The following is a 22,299-nucleotide window of genomic DNA, read 5'->3' on the forward strand; positions in this document are numbered from 1 at the left end:
TTAACATATAACACTTAATTTTAAAGCAGATTTTCATAATAATAGGAAAGTCTAAAAATGAGAACTGTGATTGTATCCATTATCATAATCAAAACTGTTAGAAAGTCAAGTAAAAAAGACATATGAACAATTTCACAGAAAAGTGGAAGCATTACAACTTTCATTGTCTAGAAATAGAGGCAGTACTCCAAAAGTTGACTTATACGTTGAATTTTATATATATTTCTTGGTATTGGGAATGATTTTGTAGAAGAAAAGTAATGATCAAAAGATATATTGTAACCTTACCTTTTAATGGGTAACAGACTTATACTGATAATACATTTAAATATCCATCAAAATATAAGAAAAATATCCCCAAGAGATATCTAGCTATTTTGTATTCATGAAAATAAATACGGTTATTTTGAAGGTAAGCACATTTGGTAGACATAAAGTGATACCATAGAATTGTGAAAAAAAATCTAGGCTAAAATTGACATACTCAGTAGGATTCAAATGTACTTTATTGCTGTCAAATCATTGTTATCACCTTGTTAAAAAGAAAATCCGTTTACATGCAATCCCCTCTTGGGTGGAGGGAAGCCTTATATACTCAAGATAAGGGAATACTGGTGGCCCAGTGGTAAGGATTTGCACTGCGTAACTTAAGGTTTGCAGTTCAAACTCACTAGCTGCTCTGAAGATGGGTAATCTCCTCTCCTGTGATTTACTGCCTCTGAAAACCAGCTGGAAGATCGGCTATGAGTCGGTTCTGACATAGTGGTACACAACAACAAACAACTCAAGATAGTGATGCATTGAGATAAATATCCACAGATTTTTAGAAAACATATACTTCAATTAAAAATATTTGGATGATAGCAGCACCACAATAGCCGCTTGTCACAGTAAAGAAAATTACTTTGGGAAGATCAAGAGTTTATGAAATTCTCAAGATATTTCCAAATATCAGAAGAGTATTAGTGAAGTGAGAAGACCACATAGGAAGAAACCAATTAGTGGCATTGAAAAAGTGAACTTGAAGGGGAGTAGATATAATTGGTTTCAGGTTTTCTTCCTAATTTCTGGTTTGAAAATTAAAGCATTTGCTATGCAAAACAAAACTCACATGAGTAGAAGCAACAAGGTAAGAGCTCATCTTGTCATCAGTGACACTTCCTATCATAGAAGCTTCATTGCAGAGGTCTTGGGGGACCATTTCTGGTGTCGTGGTGAGAAGATTAAATCTATTTCCCCGGAATCTACGCACAGATTGTAGGAATAAGGTAAAGTTCCCTCAGTGTAATTCGGAGAAATCCTCAGTTCTGCCTTAGAAGAGAGACTGGGCTGAAAGCAGCCCCAGATAGTGGAACCAGAGGAGCGACTAAGGCGCAGAAAAATGTGGCAGACAGTAAAAAGGAAAAATAAAAGTAGAAATAAAACTCACCAGTGTCAGAGTCTCAGGATGAGAAGTGGACTCACTTGAGCCACAGAGTGGAAATATAGGCCCTGAAGAATCACCACAGATTATGTCTTCTCCTGAATTCAGTTGCTCATTACATTTGAGGATATTCAATTCTGTTTTTCCGGTTTGCGCAACGTACAAATTATACGAATAAGGCAAAGTCCCTTCAGTATAGTTGGGAGGGACTACGGATTTGGAACAGAAACCAGGCTGAAAGCAATTCCAGGTGGCCTGGTTTGAGGAGCGCCTGAGGCGAAGGGCGATGGCCAGAATCACCGCGAGGAGAAAGAGTACAGAGATTAAGGCCAAAGCCAAGACCAGATAGAACTGGAGCTCCGCCTGCGGATCAGAGGACACTGGGCGTTCACTGAGGTCCGGCAGCGCCTCCTGCAGGCTGTCTGCAAAGACCAGGAGCAGCGTCGCTGTGGCAGAGAGAGGCGGCTGTCCTCCATCACAAATGGAGACCAGCAAACGATGGCGAGCAGCGTCCCTGTCGCCCAAGACGCGAGCTGTGCGCACCTCGCCCGTGCGCAGCCCCACGTTGAAGAGCCCGGGCTCGCTGGCCTGCAGCACGTGGTAGGACAGCCAGGCGTTGTGCCCAGAGTCCGCATCCACCGCCACCACCTTGGTGACCAGGTAGCCCGGCTGCGCAGCGCGTGGCACCGTGTCAAAGAGCGCTGAGCCATCGAGGCCCAGCACCGGGTACAGCACCCTGGGCGCATTGTCATTGCGGTCTCCCACCAGCACGCGCAGGCTCACGTTGGCGCTGAGAGAGGGCGAGCCCTGGTCACGCGCCTGCAGCGTCAGCTGGAAGGCGCGCAGCTGCTCGTGGTCGAAGGCGCGCTGCGCGAAGACCACCCCGCTGTGCGCGCTCACGGACACGTAGGAGGACAGCGCGCGAGGCTCCAGATCGCTGGCCACGATGGAGTAGGAGATCTGACTGTTGGGCCCCGAATCCAAATCAGTAGCGCTAACTTGCGCGATGGAGGCGCCAGGAGAATTATTTTCAAGCACGTGAACTACATAGGAAGCCTGGGGGAAAGCCGGAGCGTTGTCGTTGACGTCAGCGATGTACAGGGTGATGCTTGTACTGGAGGAGAGGGGCGGCTTGCCCTTGTCGGTGGCCACGATAGTGATGTTGTACTCCGGGGTCTGCTCCCGGTCCAGGGCCCCTTCTGTCACAAGCTTGTAGTAATTATTGACAGAAGATTCAATTCTAAAAGGAACATCTTCTTTTATGACACATATGATCTCTCCATTTTCTCCAGAATCTTTATCATGTGTTTTGAACAGAGCGATCACCGTCCCAGGTTCTGCATCCTCCGTAATGGAACTGGCCACCGAAGTGAAAACCACGTCTGGAGCATTGTCATTCTCGTCCAGAATGTCTACTATAATTTTACATTCGGCGGCCATGCCTCCACCGTCCTTGGCTTCTATGCTCATAGTATAGCTGCTACATACTTCGAAGTCTATGAGATCTCTGGATTTGATTTCTCCACTTTTATGATCTAACATAAACGTATTTCCAGTATCATCTCGCAGCGTTCGGAAAGAGTAGGTGATTTCAGCGTTGACGCCCTCATCCTGGTCGGTGGCCCTCACAGTTAGTACAGAGGTGCCCAGAGGCACATTCTCAACCAGAGTGACTCTATATTCATCCTGGCTGAACACTGGGGGGTTATCATTGGCGTCAGTGACTTGGATCCGAATTTGAGTGGTGCCCATTAGGACAGGGTCGCCCCCATCCAATGCTGTTAGCACCAGGAGATGGGAGCTCTGCTGTTCCCTGTCCAGGGGCTTCTCCAACACCAGCTCTGGGGCGTTCTTGCCTTTAGTCTTGTCTTTCACCATTAAAGAGAAATGTTCATTGGAGCTGAGCAGGTAACTCTGGAGAGAGTTGCGTCCTACATCTGCGTCTATAGCAGATTCCAGGCCAAAGCGAGAGCCTCGAATTGCAAACTCATTTATTTGTAAAACAATGCTATCATGTGTAAAACGCGGTGGATTGTCATTTATATCTTCTATTATTACACTTACATGAAACATATTTAAGGGGTTCTCAGCTACAATCTCTAAGGGCAGGACACACAGGGGTTTTTGGGGACAAAGAGATTCCCGATCTATTCTGTCAGCGACAAGTATGTTCCCATTCTCGGTGCTTACGGTGAAGTATTGCTTCTCCGCACTAACTCTGAGGTTTCGCGTCAATAAATCCTGAACATGCAGCCCCAGGTCCTCAGCCAGGTTCCCCACCACCGACCCCCTGGCCATCTCTTCGGGAATGGAGTAGCGGACCTGCCCCGAGAGAGCCGGGCACAACAAAGGCAGCAGGAACGGAAAGAGTACTTGCGGCCGCTGGATCCTGTTCCTCTGTTTCGCGTCATCTCCCATTCTTCTCGCGGGTTGCTGCAGCCTCGGACGCTTACGAAGATGCTTTGGAAAGCGCTTTAAAAACGTTTATTTCCACCGGTAGGTAAACCAGTGCTCCGAGTTTGAGTACATCCCCGTCGGTATTTCTGAGTCCGCCCCAGCGCAGCGCGCGATCCGAGCCACTCTCCTTTCTCCCTTGCTTCTGTGGCTGCGCAGAAATCCTTCCGGTAGATCCTTCTCGGCCGCTAGCGGCGCGTTGGCCAATAGCGGCGCTCAGAGTTGATTTAGAAAACTGCAGCCTGAAGACTTAGCCAATTCAGTGGGATGCAATATTGAGGACCAATGTTCCGCCATTGTATGCAGAAGGAGGCATATTTTAAATGCGTCTCCCCCCCCCCATTCCCAATGTTTACTTACCTTGGAAGGTTCCTTAAAGATGAGATCTTACAGAAGTGCCATTAATTCAAGAATGTCACACTAAAAGTTTATCATTCTAAGCAGAAGTGATGCATACAATGAAGTAACAACAAAAAAATCTTTTTTTCTCCAGACTTAAAGACCATGAAGACAGCCTCACCAAGTTGTATGGAGAAATTCTGGCCGTCATGAAATGGTACCCAATATTACATTCAATCTGATATTGGATAATTTTGCTATTTTTAGCAGAGGGAACGAAAATGAAAGTTAAATAAGCTATACTTGGGATAAGGATGGTCAATGTCATTTTAAAAACTTTGTTATTTATTAAAAAGAATGATGATAATTATGAAGTGTCTTAAATAAATCCTGTCCATGCAGCCCAGGTCTGCAGCCAGGTTGTTACCCAAGATCTTGGTTGCCCTAACCATGTCACACTTGTAAAAAGTGTACCACCTCATTCTCCCAACCTTTTTATCCTTTTAATTCCTGTTCAAGCACAGTAACTTTTTTCTTTGTTTGCAATTCCACAAGCATAATACTATGACAGTACTCTAAGCACTAACATTTTTCATGACTTCAAGAAAACCTTTGACATCTTTTTAGATGACTCTTCTCTCCAAAAGTTTAAATTCTTTTTGCCTAAGGCACTTTCCCACTCAATTTACAGTTTATATTAAGGTCAATTACCAAATGAGAGTGATTAAGGGGAGAAAATATTAACATGCAAATAAGTTGGGCCAAATATCTAAGTAGTAGTGAGAGTGCTGGCTGAATTGATATGATCAAACACCCAAGAGAAGTCCTGTCCCTCACTTCCTTGATATTGCCTCAGCTAGCATGTATGTGTATGACATTAGGCAGAGATCAAGGCTTCAATAACAAGTTGGTCCTGAATATAAGAATTCTGTCTACTCACATGTGAGACAGAATGTGCCTATGACGGAAAGAGCCAAAGATTTCATGACTCCTAAGCATACTGAAAACCAGTCAAAAGTATCCAGGGGATACCAGCTAAATAAGCCTCTTATATGTTCCAAATATCCACCCATCTCTTATATATACAAGCTATTCCATGTGAATAAGTCTAAAAATGTAAGCATCTTCAGCTTATTTGAAAAGGAAACATCAGAACAAAAATATATTTCCAGAAATGAACTGAATACGTATCTATATTTTAAGTCCTCAACAGGTACACAAACAATAACCATAAGCAAAATAATTAAAGGAAGTAATGCCTGATCAACAATTCCATTATTTGTTGAGAACAATGTGATAACTTCACAGTAACGATTTAAAAAGCTGTCTGATTTCTGTAGTTCCTCTTCCAAGAGTCTATTATATTAAAAGGCAGTAAATATGTCTGTTTAGATAGGATGAAGCAATGAGACAAAACTGAAATACTCAGCAGGATAGACACTCATTACTAGTCACTAATACTCAAAACAGAAGTGTTCTGTGCTCAGAGAAAAGCTTCCGGTGTGCAGCTGGGCCTGTGTACACACACGTGTGTGTGACTGAAACATATAAAAGAGCAGTGGAGAGCATGCTGTGGAGTCAAAAGTCACATTTGAACATCAGCGTAATGGATCACTGTAGAATGTAACTGAAGCAATGCAGGCAATGTAAGTCGAAGTAGTAGAGAACAAGGTTTTAAATCATGACTTATTTTATATAGACAGCCACAGACGCTGGTAAGAAAAATGCTAAACCTCAAGTAAGCCATATTAGTGGAATTAATCATTTCACTTTAAAAAGACAATAGGCCACTTCCACAAACCTTTCTGAAAATGATGGTAATTTGATAAGGAAAAAGTACTAACTTCGTATATTCTGCTCTAAAAGTATTATAAACCGAACACCTCCCCACCACCACCAAAAAAGGAGAAGCGTTTTCCTCACAGGATCAAAATAAAAGTTAATAGACTTGTGCGGAGACACCAGCACGGGGACAGGGCATTAAATCTCACCTGATTGCCTAAACCAGCAGCTGAGTCCTCAGCTATCAAGAGGGGCTCGCTTTTCTCACAGCTGTCTTGGCTGATGAGCGTGTCTGCATAGTTGGGCTGCGGGAAGATCAGGTGGCTCTTGCGCGAGTCCGCGGTGAGGGAGACCTCGTGGGAATAGGTCTGCAGGAAGGTCCGCACCCCGTCCACGCCCACAAAGTGCGTGCCTGGCACGCCTGCCAACCCACCTCTGGACGCCTGGAGCAGGCGCGATGTGTGCCAGCGCCTCAGCCTGAGCGCCATCAGCACGATGACAAAGGCGAGGAAGACGCAGGAGACAGCTGTCACAGCCACCACCAGATACAGCGTGAGGCCTGAGTCTTCAGGATTGGCAGGAGCTTCTAAGCTGCCAAGATCAGCCAAGACATCTGGGATACTGTCAGCTATGGCCACGGTGAGCGTGACAGTGGCCGAGAGAGGGGGCTGGCCATGGTCCTGGACAGCCACCACCAGGCTCTGCTTGAGCGCATCTCTGTCCTGCAGGGCCCGCGCTGTGCGCACCTCGCCCGTGTGCACCCCCACCGCGAACAGCCCTGGCTCGCTGGCCTTGAGCAGGCGGTAGGACAGCCAGGCGTTCTGACCCGAGTCTCTGTCCACCGCTACCACCTTGGTCACCAGGTAGCCGGGCTCTGCGGAGCGAGGCGCCAGCTCCACGCCGGTGGAGCCGTCGGTGGGAAAAGCGGGATACAGTATCTCGGGGACATTGTCGTTCTGGTCCAGAACGAAGAGGCTCAGTGACACGTTGCTGCTGAGCGGAGGGTTCCCACTGTCACTAGCGGTCACCCACAGCTGTAAATCTCGGAACTGCTCATAGTCGAAGGAGCGCAGCGCGTACAGGACTCCGGTGTCGGAGTTGATGGAGACATAGGAGGACAGAGGCGAGCCCTGGATGGTGTCTTCTGCCAATGAGTATATAACTCGGGCATTCTCCTTGCTGTCCGGGTCGTGGGCAGTCAATGAGAAGATGGAAGAGCCTCTAGGATTGTTTTCAGGGACGTGCGCGGAGTAAGCGGTGTGAAGGAAAGTGGGCGGGTTATCGTTGGCATCGGCCACAGACAGCGAGAGGTGCGTCTCTGTAGCCAAGGGCGGCCTTCCTTGGTCTGTGGCTGTCAACGTTATAGTGTAGCTGTCGACCTGCTCCCTGTCCAGGGCTCTGTCTGTTATTAACCTGTAATAATTTCCGTAAGTCTTTTCTAGTTTAAAAGGCAAATTCTCAGAAATGAAACAAGAGACTTGACCATTTTCTCCAGAGTCTTGATCTTGTACATTAACAAGCGCAATTACTGTACCAGGAGGGGCGTTTTCCTGCACGGAATTAGTGGAAGAAGCGATAGTTATTTCCGGAGGATTATCATTCACGTCCAGGACCGTGATCAACAACTTAGCGGTGGTCAGCAGACCTCCACCATCTTGGCCTTGAATTTCCATCTCATAGAATCTATATTTCTCATAGTCCAAAGACCCTCGAAGAAGGACTTCTCCAGTTCGAGAATCCAACTGGAATATTTCAGCAGCTTTGTCTTCCACATTCCGGAATGAATACATCACTTCCCCATTGGCTCCTTCATCGGGATCTGTTGCGTTCACCCCCAGCACCCGAGTTCCTGAGCTGCGGTTCTCGGGAACACTCACCCGATACACAGACTGTGTAAACTTTGGGGTGTGGTCATTGACATCGAGGACCAGCACCCGAATGGGCACAGAGCCCTTGCGGATGGGATCCCCTCCATCCACAGCTGTTAGGCGGAGGAGGTGAACAGCTTCCTTCTCCCGGTCCAAAGTCTGCTCCAGCACCAGCTCTGGATTCTTGGCCCCATCGCTTCCGCCTCGCATGTGCAGGGAAAAGTAATTATTAGGGCTGAGTTGGTAGCTCTGGAGGGCATTCGCTCCCACATCTGGATCCTTAGCACTGGGAAGAGGAACTCCCCATCCCGGGGTTGCGTGCTCACTCACTTTTATCTCTACTTCCTCTTCCCGGAAGCTGGGGGCGTTATCATTAATATCTGTGATTTCTACTTCCACCCCGTAAATCTTCAAGGTGTCTTCTACAAGTACCTCCATATTTAAAAGGCAGACGGAGATGGTCTCGCAGAGCTCCTCGCGGTCTATCCTGCCCGCGGTTACCAGGCTGCCGCTCCGCGCGCTCAGCGCAAAGAGCTGCGTCCTACCTCTGGAGACGATGCGGACGCCGCGCTCCGCCAGCTCGCGGGGCTCCAGCCCCAGGTCCTTGGAGATGTTGCCCACGAACGAACCTTTGTCCGTCTCTTCGGGCACCGAGTATCGGATCTGCCCCGCCTGGGATTCCCGCAGTGTCACCAGAAAAATGCACAGCAGCACCAGCCCGCTGCGGTCCGTGCGCTGTAGCCGATCCACCATGGCTCTGAGACTGTATTACGCGGTTTCTTATGTCCTTTTGTTTTTTTAATCCGTTTCTCTCGGAAGTCCCAGGTGGTCCGTATCCAAAAGAAGGAGAAGTACTTTAAGATTTGGCCATCAGAATCTGTGAGTACCCAAGCTCTTTGTGCTGCAGACGGAGGTGGGGCGGGAGGGACGCCACAGCTCCCCATTCCCTGACTGGTGAACAGCGGCGCCTACAGTCCAATCTTATTTTTGCAACGTGTAAGAAAAAAACCCAACTCAGGACTGAAGAGTATTTTTACTTACCTCTTTGACATTAACAATGTAAAGTTTAAAATGGCCAACAGCGAAGAAATATGTAATATGATTTTTAAAGTTTACAGAGAGCTCTTATAGGAGAAGTAATAATGAAAAGGAATCACATATTTTTGACTTTTCATAATTCTACTGGAACTGCAAATTTGAAGGCTAGATTTAGTTCCTATTGACTATTAGACCCAAAGGAATGATATTTGCAAATGTGGAAACAGAACATTGTGGATGTTCTGACAATACATCAGCCAGGTTGAGGATGCAAACGACATTGTTATTAATGTTTGAGTATAATGGAAATAAGTAGACAAAAGTTTAATGGCTTTGGGATTATCATTTAAAACACTAGGATATAAAAATATAACTGTATTGGACATTCTCAGTTAAAAGGTATTTCATTTTATAAAATTCCATCTGCATTTCACTACTGAGTTTATCTTAAATGACCTTGAAAAGTAGGATTGAAACATTGTAAACTTAAGTATCAATAGTAATAAATGGCCATAGGAGTCTCAACAGTAATAGATTGCAACAGGCTTAGCAACATTGAGTTCGGGAACTTGATGAAGAGAGTATCTAAAATCTTGAAAATACAGAGTACCACACAATATTGGAACACGAATGCATTATTTAACCACTTACCTGTTTAAAAGTCTCGTCTGCTTCAACACCAGGTGTTAAATGGCTAGCCAATAGTACTGAGGAGCTATTTTTGTTGAAAGTATCTTGAGTGTTTGGACAGTGATCAACAGATGTGAGGAAACTAAATTCTGGGTTAGCTGGATCCCCAGGCACACACAGATTAAAGGTATAGGGCAAAGTTCCTTCACTGTAATTGGGAGGAACCCCAGGATCAGTCTTGGCACAGAGAACGGACTCAAAGCAACCCCCAGGAGCAAGGGTAGAAGAGCGTCGCAAGTTCAGGGCGATGGCCAGAATCACTGCGAGGAGGAAGAGGACAGAGATCAAAGCCAAGGCCAGGACCAGGTAAAATTGCAGCTCTGCCTGCGGATCAGAGGGAATGGAGCGGTCGCTGAGGTCGGGCAGCGCCTCCTGCAGGCTGTCTGCGAACACCAGGAGCAGCGTGGCTGTGGCAGAGAGAGGCGGCTGTCCTCCGTCACAAATGGAGACCAGTAGCCTATGGCGAGCAGCGTCCCTGTCGCCCAAGACGCGAGCTGTGCGCACCTCACCCGTGCGCAGCCCCACGTTGAAGAGCCCGGGCTCGCTGGCCTGCAGCACGTGGTAGGACAGCCAGGCGTTGTGCCCAGAGTCCGCATCCACCGCCACCACCTTGGTGACCAGGTAGCCCGGCTGCGCAGCGCGTGGCACCGTGTCAAAGAGCGCTGAGCCATCGAGGCCCAGCACCGGGTACAGCACCCTGGGCGCATTGTCATTGCGGTCTCCCACCAGCACGCGCAGGCTCACGTTGGCGCTGAGAGAGGGCGAGCCCTGGTCACGCGCCTGCAGCGTCAGCTGGAAGGCGCGCAGCTGCTCGTGGTCGAAGGCGCGCTGCGCGAAGACCACCCCGCTGTGCGCGCTCACGGACACGTAGGAGGACAGCGTGTGAGGCTCCAGATCGCTGGACACGATGGAGTAGAGGATTTGGCCATTGGGGCCCAGATCGGGGTCAGAGGCGCTGATGTGAGCGATCGAGGCCCCTGGAGGGTTGTTTTCTGGCACATGGACTACATAGACCGGCTGTCTGAAAGCGGGTGCGTTGTCATTGACATCGGTGACACGCAGCGTGAGGCTCATGCTGGAGGAGAGGGCGGGCTTGCCTCTGTCGGTGGCAGTGATGGTGATGTTATACTCTGGGGTCTGCTCTCGATCTAGGCCCCCGTCGGTTACGAGCTTATAATAGTTATTAGAAGAATGATGAATCTTGAAAGGAACATCTCTTGCTATACTACACATGACGTCTCCATTTCCCCCAGAATCCTGGTCTCGTATTTTGAAGAGGGCTACCACCATTCCGGGGCCAGAATTTTCCAAAATCTGATCTGAGAGAGAGGTGATTATTATTTCTGGGCTGTTGTCGTTTATATCCAGAACTTCTATAATTATCTTACACTGTGTAGAAAGAGATCCTCGATCTTTTGCTTCCACATCTATCGAATATCTTTCTACTTCTTCGAAATCCAAAGACTGATTAGTAAGAATGTCTCCTGTGGCCGAGTTCAGAGTGAACATTTGCTGGGCTCTATCAGCCACATCGACTAAGAAGTAGGTGATTTCTGCGTTGACGCCCTCGTCCTGGTCTGTGGCCCTAACCCTCAGCACCGAGGTGCCTGGGGGCACGTCTTCCCTCAGGCTGACCTTGTACAAGTCCTGGCTGAACACAGGGGGGTTATCATTGGCATCCACTACTCGGATCCGTATCTGTGCGGTGCCGCTTAGAGGAGGGTCCCCTCCGTCTAAGGCCTTCAGGACCAAGTGGTGAGCGCTCTGCTTTTCCCGATCCAAAGCCTTCTGCAGTAGTAATTCTGGGTATTTGCCACCATCGGGATTGTCCTTCACCACCAATGAGAAATACTCATTAGGACTTAGTTGGTATTTATTCAGTGAATTAATATTATTATCTGGATCTTTAGCCGACTCAAGTTTTGTTCTCATTCCCGGACTGGCAGATTCACTGATTTCTAAGTTTATTTCATCTTTACGGAATTGAGGGGCGTGGTCATTAATATCCTCAACAACCACAGTGACATGGTAAATATTTAAAGGATTTTCCACCACGGCTTCCAGCTGCAGCTCACACACCCTCCTCTCTCTGCATATCTCCTCCCGGTCTATCCGCTCCTTCACCAGCAAGTCCCCGCTCTCCAAGTCCACGTTGAAATGCGGCTTCTCGGCGCTCACCCGCAGCTTCCGCGCCGACACGTCCTGGACACTGAGCCCCAGGTCCCTGGCGAGCTTCCCCACCACCGAACCCTTGTCCAGCTCCTCGGGGATCGCGTAGCGGAGCGGCTCGCCGAGCGCGGGGCCGAACAAAGGCGGCAGCAGCAGCAGCAGCTGGGCGAGCTGTACCTGCGGGCGGCCGGTGCGCGCGCGGCTCCCTCCCATGGCGGCGCCACGTCTTGCGCTTCCCTCTCCTGTGCGCCCCTGCATCACTTAAGGAGCCGCAAGCTGGGCGTCTCTGGATGAGCTCTGGGTCCCGGACAGGCGGTGCTGGAGCAGGGAATCCGTGTGTGCCGGGCTGGGTCAGTTCTGTGTGGAGCTTCTGCGAGTAAGCTGGTTTCCTTGTCTCTGTGGCTGCGCAGAAACGTCAGATCCTAGGCCGAGGGATTCCCGTGTCCGCGCGGGCTCTGCACTGGCCGACAGCGGCGCCCAGAGGCGGAGTGTGGGATCGCAGCCTGCTTTTCTCCTAGTCCATAACAAATTGTGCTGCGAACCAAAAAGCGGGACTTTTCTGTCAATTCCAATTAACCACAAGCTCTGAAGGGGTAAATAGGTGTAGTCTCTCCCTCTGCGTTTATTGTTTCAGAAACAATAAATTATGTTATGGTATGGTATGGTATGGTATGGTATGGTATGGTATGGTATGGTATGGTATGGTATGATGTTACGGTTTGCTATGTTATGTTACTTTACGTTGTCTTGAGTCCACTTCGACTCATAGCGATCCTGTGAAAAACAGAGCTGAACCTGGACCTGTCCTCTTCCAGGATATCCTAATACAGGAGAGCTCCCTGTTACAGTCATTGTCTCAATCCATCTTGTGGCGGGTCCTCCTCTCTTACACCCATCTTTCCAAGCATGATGTCCTTCTCTGAGGACTGGGGCCTCCCAACAACATGTCCAAAGTATGTGAGAAAAATCTTCACCACTCTTGCTTCCAAGAGGCGCTCTGGTTGCACTTTTACCAAGACATATCTATCTGCTTGTTCTTTGGCAGTCCATGGCATATTCAAGTACCTTCCTCCAACATCACAACTCAAAGGCATAGATTCTTCTTCCACTATCGTTAGACATTATCTAAATTTCAGATGCATAGCAAGTGACCGGAAAAAAAAAACAAACCACGGATCAGCACATTTCATTCTTTAAGTTGACATCCTTGTTCTTCAGCATTTTGGAGAGGTCTCTGACAGCATTTCCCAAAGTGTCTTTTATCAGAAACCTGATGAGAGTGAATTCTACCTCAAGAAAACTTTTTCTTTACATACAAGTTGACAAGAACAAAATTATTTTAATATTAGAGACTTACAGATGGTCATAACATCTTCTTTATACACCAAATTTTTAATTTATTTTAATAGAAAGAATTCTTTTAAAATAAAAATAGGCAAAAGAATATAGTGAAAAATGGTACTGCTATCCCACTTCCCACTGCTATCCAATTCCTCCTTTCAGAAGTAGTCACTGTTACTGCTCTAAGTATTCATGAGACTGGTAGTACCTATCACATGTCACATAGGGTAGGGGAGAGTCTTCAACCCAAACCCATAGTCACCTAGAAAGTAATTGTTTTCCACTTACATTCTAGTGCTGGAAAGCAACCACTCCCATATTCAATACAAGCATCTAGGTTTTAAAACTGCATTTAAATACTTCTATTTAAAAATACTTGCCTATAATAACTATAATGGGCAAAGAGTAATAACCACTAATTTTCAAAATAAAGGCGTTGTTTGAGATGGATGTATAATAATTTTCACTCTCATTGAAAGAAGTTTAAATGGCTTCATGGTTGGTAACTATGACCCTGAAGAATGTGCTCTTCTACTACAGGTCCATCACAAAGGGGAAGGGGGAGTAATGTTGTCATGAGTATTTGACACAGGTTACAACAAACACATATTTATGCTCCCATAGTTTAAAGTAACATTATCAATAATTTAAAAGTAAGAGATCAATCCAAATACATACCTATATTTAGAACTGGTGGTTTCATCAGTTACTCCAGTGATCATTTGTTTCAAATAATTATGTCTGTGTCTTCATTTATATTATATTTTGATCTCCTGAGATTACTTTTTTACTTACTCCAGTATTTTCTATTTCCAAATTCAGAGACAGTATTACTGTCTCTACTTTAAAGAGAAATACCCTTGGCTTTTACAGCCATACCACCCTGAACACACTCAAGCTCGTCTGAAACACCTTTGGGATGCAACCCCAGTTCCTGTTAGGAACACATACCTAAATATGTCTGCCTCCGAATCCACTTTTTTTAAAAAAAATATTAGAGATTTAGGAATTTAATAACCAAAACCCCTCCAAAAACAAAATTAAAAAAAACCTACACAGCAAAACCAGAAAGAGCACAACACAAAGCTTTTTTGCATTAACCTACTAGAGACTCTGCAAACTCCTTACTCCCGTAAGGACACTCAAGTGAAACTGCTTTCTCTTCCACCAAGCACTATGAAATTAGAGAATCCTATGCAAAATAATGCTGCAATATTGCCAGGAAGAGTTTGGACATGGGTAAGTATACATTACACGAATTGTTAATAGAACACCAATGAGCAGTTCTAAATCACTGTAGGAGTGTAGTCAGTTGTAAACTCAGGTTGAAAAATGTTAACCACAAAGTGGTACTGTCCTTCTTGTGAAGAACAACATTCAGTGCTCTTTGTTTGGGTTGTAACTCCAGTGAAGCAAATGCTTTCTTCTTATATTTATCTGTTCTCACTAGATCTGCCTTCAAAACAAGAGCATGTCTTCAAGGAGTTAAAGATGTTAGGGTTTATGGCATATGGCCACCCAGGCTGGGTACAAATTGACTGACATTTCTGTATACAATTCAGAAAACTTATAAAATGTAAGACACTGCAAAACTAATCAAAGTAGCTGTAAGACAAGAGGTATTCATTGTAAAGTATCAGTCTTAATGATCAACAAATTTCATTCATTCATGTTTTGAAAGGGGCAAATGCCACTGAAACTGAGGGAGAAAATGATGAGGACTTGAAGACTGAGTTTTCCCATCTTATGACAAACCTAAAAGTAAAATCAATCACAAACAGAGAAAGGAAAGGAAAGGAATAAAAATAGAACTCACTGGAACCAAAGGAGTGTCTTCTACAGGAAATCTGGAGTCATCTAACAAAGACAAAGGATCCTTTTTCTCACAGCTCTCCTGGCTGATGAGTGTGTCTCCATAGTTGGGCTGTGGGAAGATAATGTGGCTTTTCCCAGAGTCCGCGGTGAGGGAGACTTCATGGGAATAGGTCTGCAGGAAGGCCTGAACCCCATCCACGCCCACAAAATGTGAGGCGGGCAAGCTTGGCAACATGCTGGCGGAAGCCTGGAGCAGACGCTTAGTGTGCCAGCGCCGCACCCTGAGTGCCAGCAGCACGATGACAAAGGCAAGAAAGACACAGGAGACAGCCGCCACAGCCACCACCAGGTACAGTGTGAGGCTTGAGCTGTCTGAATTGACAGGAGGCTCGATGTTACTCAGATCAGCCAAGACATCTGGGATACTGTCAGCTATGGCCACGGTGAGCGTGACAGTGGCCGAGAGAGGGGGCTGGCCATGGTCCTGGACAGCCACCACCAGGCTCTGCTTGAGCGCATCTCTGTCCTGCAGGGCCCGCGCTGTGCGCACCTCGCCAGTGTGCACCCCCACCGCGAACAGCCCTGGCTCGCTGGCCTTGAGCAGGCGGTAGGACAGCCAGGCGTTCTGACCCGAGTCTCTGTCCACCGCCACCACCTTGGTCACCAGGTAGCCAGGCTCTGCGGAGCGGGGCGCCAGCTCAACACCAGTGGAGCCATCAGTTGGAAGAGTAGGGTATAAGATTTCGGGCACATTATCATTCTGGTCAAGCACAAACAGGCTCAGTGACACATTGCTGCTGAGTGGAGGGTCCCCACTGTCACATGCTGTCACCTGCATCTGCAACTCTCGAAACTGCTCATAGTCAAAGGAGCGTAGAGCATACAGGACTCCAGTGTCAGAATTAATAGAGATGTAGGAGGACAGGAGAGCACCCTGGATGGTGTCTTCAGTCAGCGAGTAAGTGACCTGAGCATTCTCCTTGCTGTCGGGGTCATGAGCAGTTACTGAGAAGATGGAGGCACCTCTGGAGTTGTTTTCTGGAATATAGGTGGAGTAGGAGGGGTAGGAGAAGGTGGGCGCATTGTCATTGATGTCTGCCACATGCAAAGTGAATTGAACCTCTGTTGATAGAGATGGACTTCCGCTGTCTGTAGCTGTTACTGTGACATTGTAAGAGGCCACCTGTTCTCTGTCCAGGGCTCTGTGTGTCACCAATCTATAATAGCTATCAATCGACTTCTCTAATTTAAATGGCAGATTCTCTGAGATGGCACAGGTAACCTGTCCATTCTGCCCAGAGTCTAAATCGTGCACATTTAAAAGAGCGATAACAGTTCCCAGAGGGGAATCTTCAGTCACAGGACTAAACAGAGATGTGATGGTCACCTCTGGACTATTGTCGTTCACATCTTCCACTGTTACCAGAACTTTCGCAGTTGCAAGGTACGCTCCCCCGTCTTCCGCTTGGACCTCTATTTCATAGGTGTCTGTTTCTTCATAGTCTAGATTTTCTGACAGTGTTATTTCCCCACTATTTTTGTTTAGCTGAAATGTCAACAAGTGTGTGTCAGGTAATTTTCGGAATGAATATGTCACTTCTCCATTGGCGCCTTCGTCCCTGTCGGTGGCGGTGACCGTCAGCAGCCGCATGCCCACAGGCAGGTTCTCTGGAACACTTACCCGGTATTCTGGCAAGGTGAAGACAGGCGCGTTGTCATTCGTATCAAAGACAGTCACAGTGACGAGAGCAGTGCCAGATCGGGGAGGGTCGCCGCCGTCTGAGGCAGTGAGCACTAGATGGTGCACTGACTCCTCCTCTCGATCCAGGGCGCGCTCCAGCACCAACTCGGGGAACTTGACGCCAGTGGGTCGGCTCTGAACCCGCAGAGAGAAGTGCTTATTGGGGTTGAGCTGGTAGCTCTGTAGGGTGTTCACGCCCACATCCGGATCCACAGCTTCAGGAAGCGGAAAGCGCGCCCCTGGAGGAACGTTTTCATTAATCTTCACATCTAGAATTTCTGCTTGGAATTTTGGGGCATTATCGTTAATGTCAGTTACTTCTATTTCTATCCCAAAAAGCTTCACCCTATCTTCAACGAGGATGTTGAAATTCACCAGACAGCGCGCGCTCTGGGCGCATAGCTCCTCCCGGTCTATCCTGCCCGCGGTCACCAGGCTGCCGCTCCGCGAGCTCAGCGCAAAGAGCTGCGTCCTACCTCTGGAGACGATGCGGACGCCGCGCTCCGCCAGCTCGCGGGGCTCCAGTCCCAGGTCCTTGGAGATGTTTCCCACGAACGAGCCTTTGTCCAGCTCCTCAGGAACGGAGTAGCGGATCTGCCGGGCTCCAGCCTCCCACAGCATCCCGAGGAAAAGGCAGAGCAGGGCCAGCTCGCTGCGGTAGAAATGATTCCTTTGAAAGGCCATTGTCTGGAAATGGAATTATCTCAAAAGTCCTTGACGGGCACGCTTGTGTCTTTCAGTACGTTCCCCTTTTTCTTTCCGTGGCTTCAGGGATTGTAGATAACCTGGGCACCTTAAATTCCGGAGAGAGTGTCTCTGCAGAGCCAGGTTGTATCCAAGGTGGGGCTTTGCATAGTTGGAGCTCGAGATTCCGGATGGAGAGCTGTCTGCGCGCTCTTCGAGCAGGTGAACAGCGGCGCCCAGAGTCCCGAGAAGATACTGCACCCATTTATTACATATGCAACGGAAAACAAAGGCAACTTCATGGTTGTAGGGTAATTTGTTTTGCCTTACTTCTTTGGTTCCTACGCTCATACAGGTAAATCAATTACCATTTGTAAATTTCTTAGTGGAGGATAAAATGCAATTAAAGTACCATAAACTATTAAGTAACTAAGTTGATTAAATATAGTCACAATTTTCACTTTCTCAATAGAAATGCACCCATTTAAATAGGAAAATAATGCTTTTACTATTTCAGCTTATTGCTAGATTGTGACTTAAGTGGCCCAGTTATATTTGGCAAATGTTCCTGTAAATTCTGTATCCATATAACTCTTAGAGACAATTCACTTCAAAGTCTTTTAAAATTTCTATTTAACTGAATTGTTTACCATTGTTACTGTAGTTGTTGTTACGTGCCATCAAGTACATAAAAATATTCCTTCCTCAAGTAATCTTGAGCTTTGATAAATTTAAAAAAATACACTTTATATAGACATAGAATCTATTTAAATGAGTAGCATAAACACAAACTCAGAAGAATATATGTTAGAGCTTAAATTATATTTATATTGAAATGAGGAGAGAAATGTGCTAGAATTTTAGGCATTGTAAACTTTTAAAATGGGATGAGTAAAATAGAAATTTTGTTTGTTTCATAAATATTTATGTCAAATGACCTGTTGTTACCATGGCATTGAAACCAAAATAAATAATTTCTTCTCATAGGCAGTTCATATGGAAGCGGAAGGTAAGTGGTTCACACATCTTCAATAATGTATGCCAGTCAACTTAGCAGCAGATTTTTCCTCAGAAATGAATTTTTGGAGTTGCACATCTTTCACACAGATTTTCCTGAAGAATTTTTGTCACCATGCCGTAAAGATTTTACCTTTTTGTTTCTTCAGAGGTTATATAGCAGTGAATCAGAGATGAAGTATAAAGAGCAATACTTTAATCTGCTTCCTTGAAGATGTCTTTGTCTTTCAAAGTAAAGGAAAAGAGATTGGAGATGAATACAATTTGAACTCTAGGAAAATATAAAGACATTGGCTCAAAACATGTTCATAATGTAGTAGAAACCTCAAAAGTTGAAAAGAAAAATTCCTGTAGGGATCTCCATAAGTATTGAATTTGAGGGACTGTGTAAATCTTCTAGTATAAACTAAGTGTTGATTCTTTTCCCAAGATGTGAACATCTCAAATCTTGCATACATTTTAAGGGAGTTCATGAATCTGCTGATTACACCCTCCCTGGAAGCTTACAAGTTGGGGAGAAATCTATCAAAGCACATTGAGAAAGAGATTCTTTACAGTAACTATTTCTTCAAAAGCCATATTCAAAAGGAGTACACACATAGATGGTGAAAGCTTGCTTGAATATTTTCTAAAAATTTAAAAACTATGTGGAAAATTCCTATTAAATTTCAGCCGATTCAAACATGTGTGATTTATTTCTTTATACAGAAGCTTGCACTCACTCTCATTGCTATCTACTCAGAACCAACCCATCGCTGAGCCTGCAGTGGGTTTTCTAAAATCTTACTGGAAGAGGTTGGCCATCCTTCTTCAGATCTGCTGCTGGGATGAATCACCAGAGAGGTACCACCTATCATTTAGCAATACAACTCCCAGCGGACTATTCTCCAGAATTCAGAGCTTGACAAGTTATTAGCAGTGTTGTTGTACTCTATAGAGCAATTTATGAACCAAATAAATCATTGGATGAAATATACCCAGTAAAAAGCAAATGTTAAGAAGACAAGATGATGGCTGACCATATATTTCCTGAATAGGATTCTAGATATGAAAATTATGTCAGTCAAAAAAGTCACTGCTGTGGACTGCTGGTTGAGCCCCCAGTGGATTTTTGGAGGTTGTAAAAGACACAGGAGGAGATAGCCAATTTTTCTCACGTTGGTTGGCTGATGGATTCAAACTGCTCCAGAGGCATGGCCTTTGCACAAGCAACACAGTTCTCTAAGGATTGTGCCACCAGAGCTCCCCTAAAATATGAATACACTAAACCAGCTCATTGCCTTCGAGTCAGAACCCAATGATCGATGACCCACTAGTGGGTTTTCAGGGGCTATAAATAGCAGAACAGGAGACGGACCACCCGGCTCTGCCACAGAAGAGCTCGTGATTTGAATCACCTGGCTTTAGATTGACAGCGCTGCCACCAAAGCTCCCAATAAAACATGACGCAGCACCCCTGATAAGAAAACATGACAGATTAGAGAAAACACAGAAATGAAACTTACCGGTGCTAGAGTCTCCGGATGTGAAGTCACATCATCTCCACTATGAAGTGGAAATAAGTCCCCAGCAGAATCACCGCAAACTATGTCTTGTGTAGAATGCTCATTACATTTTAGGAAATTAAACTCTGTCTTTCCCGTCTGTGCAACATACAGATTGTAGGAATAGGGCAAAGTGCCCTCGCTGTAGTTAGGGGGGACCATGGGTCCTGACTTGGAATAGAAACCAGGCTGAAAACAGCCCCCAGTGAAGCTGGAGGAGTGGCGCAGGCGCAGCGCGATGGCCAGAATCACCGCGAGGAGGAAGAGCACGGAGATGGAGGCCAAGGCCACCACCAGATAGAACTGCAGCTCCGCCTGCGGATCAGAGGGCACAGGAAGGTCGCTGACGTCTGGCAGTGCCTCCTGCAGGCTGTCTGCAAAGACCAGGAGAAGCGTCGCTGTGGCAGAGAGAGGCGGCTGTCCTCCGTCATGAATGGAAACCAGCAGACGATGGCGAGCAGCGTCCCTGTCACCCAAGACGCGAGCTGTGCGCACCTCACCCGTGCGCAGCCCCACGTTGAAGAGCCCGGGCTCGCTGGCCTGCAGCACGTGGTAGGACAGCCAGGCGTTGTGCCCAGAGTCCGCATCCACCGCCACCACCTTGGTGACCAGGTAGCCCGGCTGTGCAGCGCGTGGCACCGTGTCAAAGAGCGCTGAGCCATCGGGTCCCAGCACCGGGTACAGCACCCTGGGCGCATTGTCATTGCGGTCTCCCACCAGCACGCGCAGGCTCACGTTGGCGCTGAGCGAGGGCGAGCCCTGGTCATGCGCCTGCAGCGTCAGCTGGAAGGCGCGCAGCTGCTCGTGGTCGAAGGCGCGCTGTGCGAACACCACCCCGCTGTGCGCGCTCACGGACACGTAGGAGGACAGCGCGTGAGGCTCCAGGTCGCTGGCCACGATGGAGTAGGATATCTGGCCATTGGGGCCCAGATCCGGGTCAGAGGCGCTAATTTGGGCAATTGATGCTCCCGGAGGGTTGTTCTCAGCCACATGGACAGTGTAGGAGGTCTGGTGGAAAACTGGAGCGTTGTCGTTGACGTCAGCAATGTGCAGTGTGATGTTCCTACTGTTGGAGAGGGGTGGCTTGCCTCTGTCGGTTGCAGTAATAGTGATGTTGTATTCTGAAGTCTGCTCTCTGTCCAGGGCCTCATCCGTCACTAGCTTGTAGTAATTTTTAGAAGAAGAATGAATCTTGAAGGGAATGTCTCTTCCAATATTACACAGGACATCTCCATTTTCCCCAGAATCCAAGTCTCGTGTTTTGAAGAGGGCAATGACTATTCCGGGAAGAGAATCCTCCAAAATGTTATCTGAGAGAGAGGTTATGATTATTTCTGGGCTGTTGTCGTTTTCATCAAGGATTTCTATGATTACTTTACACTGAGTGGACAGTCCGCCTCCGTCTTTGGCTTCTACTTCCATGGTGTATCGTTTTACATCCTCAAAATCCAAAGGCTGGTTATTTCTCATCACCCCTGTGTTCTCATCCAGTGAGAACATGTGCCTCGTGCTCTGAGCGGTGCTCAGGACGTAGTAGTACTTTATGTCAGCATTGATCCCCTCGTCCTGGTCAGCGGCTGTTAACTGAAACACGGAGGTTCCTGGTGGCAGGCTTTCACTGAGACTGATTCTATATTCGTCTTTACCGAACACCGGAGGGTTATCATTGGTGTCCCTGACAGAGATGTCAATGTTGGCTGTGGCACTACGAGGCGGGTCCCCGCCATCAATCACAGTCAGTAGCAAGTGGTGTGACTTCTGCTGTTCTCGGTCTAAGGGTTTCTCCAGGGATAACTCTGGATATTTACCACCATCGGAATTGGCTCTAACCACTAAAGAGAAGTAAGGATTAGAGTTTATCTGATAATCTTTAATTGAGTTCGTGCTTGTATCAGGGTCCGTGGCAGCTTCAAGGGATATCCTCGCACCAACCGATACAGATTCAATAATTTCCAAATGTATTGTCTTTTTCTCGAATTGAGGGGCGTGGTCATTAATATCCTCAACAACCACAATGACATGGTAAATATTTAAAGGATTTTCCACCACGGCTTCCAGCTGCAGCTCACACACCCTCCTCTCTCTGCATATCTCCTCCCGGTCTATCCGCTCCTTCACCAGCAAGTCCCCGCTCTCCAAGTCCACGTTGAAATGAGGCTTCTCGGCGCTCACCCGCAGCTTCCGCGCCGACACGTCCTGGACACTGAGCCCCAGGTCCCTGGCGAGCTTTCCCACCACCGAGCCCTTGTCCAGCTCCTCGGGGATCGCGTAGCGGAGCGGCTCGCCGAGCGCGGGGCCGAACAAAGGCAGCAGCAGCAGCAGCAGCAGCAGCAGCAGCAACAGCGGGGCTAGCTGTACCTGCGGCCGGCCGGCGCGCGCGCGGCTCCCTCCCAT

At 47.2% G+C, this 22,299-nt stretch overlaps 4 protein-coding genes across 4 annotated transcripts; all 4 read right to left on the minus strand.

Moving 5' to 3' along the window:
- Window positions 1-1,366: 1,366 nt before the first annotated feature.
- Window positions 1,367-8,619, minus strand: LOC102854709. The gene is made up of 2 exons (XM_006891200.1): window positions 6,140-8,619; window positions 1,367-3,842 (listed from the first exon to the last, which is right to left on the minus strand). Exons 1-2 carry the CDS (start codon window positions 8,617-8,619, stop codon window positions 1,367-1,369), a joined length of 4,956 nt encoding a protein of 1,651 aa, XP_006891262.1.
- Window positions 8,620-8,722: 103 nt separating this feature from the next.
- On the minus strand, window positions 8,723-11,976 carry PCDHGB7 (protocadherin gamma subfamily B, 7). Its single transcript, XM_006891201.1, has 2 exons — window positions 9,556-11,976; window positions 8,723-8,767 (listed from the first exon to the last, which is right to left on the minus strand). The coding sequence occupies exons 1-2, from the start codon at window positions 11,974-11,976 to the stop codon at window positions 8,723-8,725; spliced, it is 2,466 nt and encodes an 821-aa protein (XP_006891263.1).
- Window positions 11,977-14,875: 2,899 nt separating this feature from the next.
- Window positions 14,876-17,344, minus strand: PCDHGA10 (protocadherin gamma subfamily A, 10). Its single transcript, XM_006891202.1, has one exon. It carries the CDS (start codon window positions 17,342-17,344, stop codon window positions 14,876-14,878), a length of 2,469 nt encoding a protein of 822 aa, XP_006891264.1.
- An 83-nt stretch (window positions 17,345-17,427) lies between these two features.
- On the minus strand, window positions 17,428-22,299 carry PCDHGB6 (protocadherin gamma subfamily B, 6). Its single transcript, XM_006891203.1, has 3 exons — window positions 22,024-22,299; window positions 19,974-21,699; window positions 17,428-17,453 (listed from the first exon to the last, which is right to left on the minus strand). The coding sequence occupies exons 1-3, from the start codon at window positions 22,297-22,299 to the stop codon at window positions 17,428-17,430; spliced, it is 2,028 nt and encodes a 675-aa protein (XP_006891265.1).

The sequence above is a fragment of the Elephantulus edwardii genome, unplaced genomic scaffold (genome assembly GCF_000299155.1).
Source record: "Elephantulus edwardii isolate Elephantulus edwardi_28Jun2011 unplaced genomic scaffold, EleEdw1.0 scaffold00095, whole genome shotgun sequence".
Lineage (NCBI taxonomy): Eukaryota > Metazoa > Chordata > Mammalia > Macroscelidea > Macroscelididae > Elephantulus > Elephantulus edwardii.